The 4,844-nt window shown below is 48.0% G+C and overlaps 1 protein-coding gene across 1 annotated transcript; it reads right to left on the minus strand.

The window, feature by feature from the left end:
• Positions 1–580: 580 nt before the first annotated feature.
• Positions 581–1,739, minus strand: LOC125546108 (germin-like protein 1-3). Its single transcript, XM_048710251.1, has 2 exons — positions 1,499–1,739; positions 581–1,402 (listed from the first exon to the last, which is right to left on the minus strand). Exons 1-2 carry the CDS (start codon positions 1,632–1,634, stop codon positions 861–863), a joined length of 678 nt encoding a protein of 225 aa, XP_048566208.1. The 5' UTR covers positions 1,635–1,739; the 3' UTR covers positions 581–860.
• Positions 1,740–4,844: the final 3,105 nt, after the last annotated feature.

Here is a 4,844-nt window from a genome sequence, read left to right on the forward strand (position 1 = left end):
CTGTGGCTCCGGAGCGCTGGTCCTTAAGGGTATGTGGATGAAGAATTCCCGACTTTCATCGACATGGTCAGGACGACTCTGGTACGAGAGGAACGACAACGGCACAGTGGCAGCTCGTTCTGGCAACGACATTGGTCGTTCGGTGGTTCATAATCCTTGATGTACTCCCTCTGTTCCTTTATGTAAGATGTATTATTTTTATCACGGTGACCAAGGCACATAATTATAGACATGTTAAGACAAAATTACCCGTAGCAAAAATTTTGGTTTGTGGCAAGCAAATCAGTAAGCCGAGGAAAGTAGTAGATACATGCAGTCGAGAGAGAGATTCTTTCCTTCTTTTGCTACAAGAAGAGATACGGACAATAAGAAAATTAAGGAGATACTTTCCTTGTTATGGAGGGCTAAAAATGAAATTATGAGGAGTTAGAAAGAATGCATCTTACATTATGAAATTTTATCAAAAAAACAAATACACCTTATATAAAGGAATGGAGGAAATATTTTTTATTACGGAGGTGCTTTGTACTTCCAATGAAACTTTGTAATAAATCTGTTTCTATTCACAAAAGAAAAACCATGAAAATTAAAGCAATAATGCACATTCATTTTCAGCAATAATGGACACATACAGATTAGTTACCGGTAGGTCGTTCGTGAACAAAAGGCAACAATTAACAGTAAAACCGGCGAGACCCTTCAGTAAACAGGCACCGACACAAAAGAATCAGAATATACTGTACAAAAGATATTTTGTCAAGCAAATGAATTAAAACTGCACTTTTACGTGGTCCTCGTCATTATTAGCAGCACGTACGCACGTAGAGCCGACCCAACTAACCTCATGCATGCATGGCTAGTTACTTTGTTGGGAACTTGGACTTGATGGCCTCCACCAGGCCGCCGTCGATCTGGAGCGCTCTGGCTAGCACGTCGGTGGGCACCGGTGGCGAGGCACCGAACATCGCCACGGCAAGGGACTGCGTGCCCGGCAGCTGACTGTTGAATGCCGTGATCGCCATGGCCGGCGCACCGCCGTTGTTCTTCTGGTAGTGGACGAGGCCGCGGGGGAAGACGAAAAGCTCACCCTTGCAGACGGTGCGGGCGAAGAGCTTGCCGGCAGTGGTGACGAATCCGACGTCGAGGGAGCCCTCAAGCACGTAGATGATCTCGGTGGCACGTGGGTGGGTGTGCGGCGGGTTCACGCCCCACGGCGCGTAGTCCACGCGGGACAGGGAGACGCCCAGCGTGTTGAGCCCCGGGAGCTTCTCCACGTTCGCCGCCGTCACCATGGAGCCGACCGGGTTGCCGGTGTTGCCCGGGAATGCCAGCGCGGCCGAGAAGAAGTCGTCCGCGGTCACGTTCTCCGGCCTCTTGCATGGGAACCCGTTTAGCCGCAGTGCTGCACACATATAGACATGCATGCATTACTTTCAGTTCAGGCGTGATCTATGCATGTGCGCACGAGAGTATGGATGGAAGAGCTAGCAGAACTTACGGCCGTCAAGGGATTTGTAGTCGGCGACGCAGAAGTCCTGCAGCATGTCGGGGTCGCCGGCGAGCAATGGCGCGGCGAGGGCCAGGAGGGTGGCGCAGGTGGCGAGGAGGACAGCGGGGAGCTGCTTGGGCGCCATGGTCAAATGCTGCTTAATTGACTACTGGTTGGTTCTGTGGTGAAGTAGCTGAGGATGACTGGATGGGAAGGCAAAGCATGCAGCGCATGTATTTATAGACACGCGGTGTAGCGTAAGGGGGATGTGATCGATCGGTAGTTGAACCATACACACGCGGTTTTATGAGGACGATGCATCCATGCTTCAGCTTAAAGATAGGGTTGGATAGCGATGTCAAATTGTGAACCACCATACCATTTGTGTCATGTGCTCGTGTGGTCAGAGAGGGGTCTTAGCTCACCCTGAAAAAAAAAAGAGGGGTCTTAGCTGGAGGAGGAAAGCTGGTGTTGTAGTTACTAAACTGTGATGCGTTCAACAAAGAAAAATAGTATGTTTCGGCCTCTTTTCTTTACTCCCTTCGTTCCATAATGTAAGATATTTTTACAAGCTATTTTACCTTGCAAAAACGTATTATATTATGGGACGGAGGGAGTACTAATCTGTAAGTCTAGGTTGTCTTCCACGGACTAATTAGTAGTAGGGCAATTTATCATTGTATCTCATTAGGCTCGGTAAGATTTAACAGATATATAATATCTAAATAGTTGATCCCCCACTATTTCTAATTCTCTCAACATGCAAGCCATCCACCTCTCCAAGTGTGCCACGTCAGCATCGACTAACAATATTTTTCATACCATGCAATACTTCTAATTCTCTCAACATGCATGCCATCCACCTCACCAAGTGTGCCACGTCAGCATCCATTAACAATATTTTCAGCCCATGCAAACCTTATTTCATTATCATTAATTCTCTCAACATGCAAGCATCCCACTTCACCATACTCTAATATTTTTTTAAGCCCACTCAAACCATACCAATATGTTTATTTTTGTCACTGGTCATATGTAGTAGATTAGATAATTATTTAATTTATTTACTTCCAAAAGTTTGTAAAATGCCCTGATTTACACATAATGCAAGTACGGAATATTTATATATTAAAATTAGTAGCTTTTGATTTAGATCTTTTCCCTCATATGTAAGTCGTCTGTAATTAATCTTTATATTTCCGCAGCAACGCGCGGGGTAATTACCTAGTATATTGGAATAGGAACATACATGGTTTAAATTTCCAAAGTCGACACATACTCTAGGCTCACAAAAAGAGGCCAAATTTTGTATTCCAAACTAACTTTGGCCACACTTGAATTAATTTTGAATGTAGTGTGATATTAAAGATTAAATAAACTGTTGCTCAATAAAATTAATTACCATTACATCAGAAAATTTGTTACAATTAATTTGTAGCCCACTTTCAATTCAATTAAGTACTGTGGTTTAACAAAAAGTAGGTTTATTAACAACAACCACAGTGCCAAAAACACTTTCTAATGTCTGTAAACAGAGAGATGTGAGTGCAGCGATTCGGTGCATAGACTCATCAGATCCCGGTCAAAAACTTTTATTCAAAATTCAAAATATTCCAAAAAATTTGCATGGTAGATAATTTATTGCATGAGGTCCGTTTCAATTTTCATATCATTTGGACATCTGAGTAGCTATCAGCAAAAAAGACAAATCGGGTTAAAACAGTACATGTACAGTAAACTTTTTTACAAATCCCGAATTTGTCTTTTTTCCCGAGAGCTGCTCAGATGTTCAAATGATTTGAAAATTGGGGCGGAGCTCATGCATCAATTTATCTAGCAGCAAAAATATTGGAATTTTTTGAATTTTTCTAGTATTTGTTTTGTTTTTTTTTTCTTCAGCACGGGTGCAGATGAGCCTAGACTCAGAAAAGTATTTTCGGAGAGATGTGCTTTATTCATAATTTGGGTAGTCTTCCCCATTTCTAGAAATAATTATTGAACTGCCTGCAACAACTAGTTTACCCAGTCCGAACTAAGAGAAAGTTAGTGCCAACATTATACTCCAGCAAAAAAGAAGCAATAATTAACAAACAGTTTAATTAATTTTTTACGTTCAGCATATTTTGTATATCTAAATAGCTAGTCTTATGTTTGTCCTCTAAACTGTAGAGATAAATGCGCTGTTACTTTCCTTTTGTCGCAACCGCATATGGTTCATTTTCCGTCGACTAGCAGCTTGCTTGCACGTCAGATTATATTAAATTGAACAGATACGTGTAAGGAGGAAAAGAATTGTGGCCCGAGATCTGAAACTACTAGCTGGTTAGGGCATCTCCAGCCGTTGGCCTTTCAGGAGGAGCAAAAAATCGCTCCCTGGGACGCGCCGGCGCTAAACCGCGCACTGGGGGCGTGATGCCCCCCAGTCGCGGCGCCCACGTTTTTTTGAAAAATTCAAATACGGCGCAAACACGACTGAAATTTAACGCAAACATCGGCGAGTTCGTTCAAACTTAAACATATTTTACAAAAAAAGAAAAAAACTTCCGCGGGCTACCCCCGCCGTCTTCCTCGCCGCCCGCCTCGCCGCCCGCCCACGCGGTTTACATGCCGAGGAGGCTGTAGAACCGCGTGTAGTCACCGCCGCCGTCGTCGTCGTCGTCGCCCCCGCCTGCGCCTCCGCCGTCCCTGCTGCATCCCTCCGCCGGTTGGCACGGCGGGTTGGACGGTCCGGGGGTGTCGTCGTCGTTGTCGCTGTCGAGGACCACGACGTCGTGCTCGTCCTCGCGCCCACGCTTGTGGGCGGCGATCTCCTCCAGGGCCCGGCGCTGCCGGACCATCTCAACGCGGAGGTAGTCGTCCCGCGCCCACCGCAGGGCGTCCTCGTCGGAGAAGCCACGCCGGGCTATCTCCTCGTACTCCGCGGGGAGGCCGGGCTCCGGCTTGGGCTCGATGAGGACGAAGCGGCCGGTGGGTGGGGAGGCGTTGGCGCCGATGCGGATGCCGGAGCTGCGGGTGCGCGCGCTGACCGGCGTGCCCTGGGGCTCCGGCTTGACGGGGCGGAGGCAGGGCGAGCCGCCGGACGAGGAGGAGGACCCCCCGGTCTCCAGGCGCCTCAGGGTTCAGGAGCTTCCCCGGCGGCATGAGAAGGAAGGGGGGCGGGGTACTCGAGACGCGGCGTGTTGCCGCCCTCGATGTACTCGAGGACGGCCTCCAACGTGCGCCCGGGCACGCCCCACCACCGACGCCGGCCGGCGGAGTTGAGCCTGCCGGAGGGCTCTACACGGTTGGTGGCCTCGAGCTGCTGGGCGTGGCGGCGCCGGAAGTAGGGCTCCCAAAGCGGGCTGTCGGGGACGTA

Source organism: Triticum urartu, chromosome 3, assembly GCF_003073215.2.
Source record: "Triticum urartu cultivar G1812 chromosome 3, Tu2.1, whole genome shotgun sequence".
NCBI lineage: Eukaryota > Viridiplantae > Streptophyta > Magnoliopsida > Poales > Poaceae > Triticum > Triticum urartu.

Coding starts and splice junctions, on each gene's coding strand:
- LOC125546108 (XM_048710251.1), bottom strand. CDS start 1,634: ATGGCGCCCAAGCAGCTCCCCGCTGTCCTCCTCGCCACCTGCGCCACC. Junction 1,403..1,498: donor CTACAAATCCCTTGACGGCC/GTAAGTTCTGCT, acceptor ATATGTGTGCAG/CACTGCGGCTAAACGGGTTC.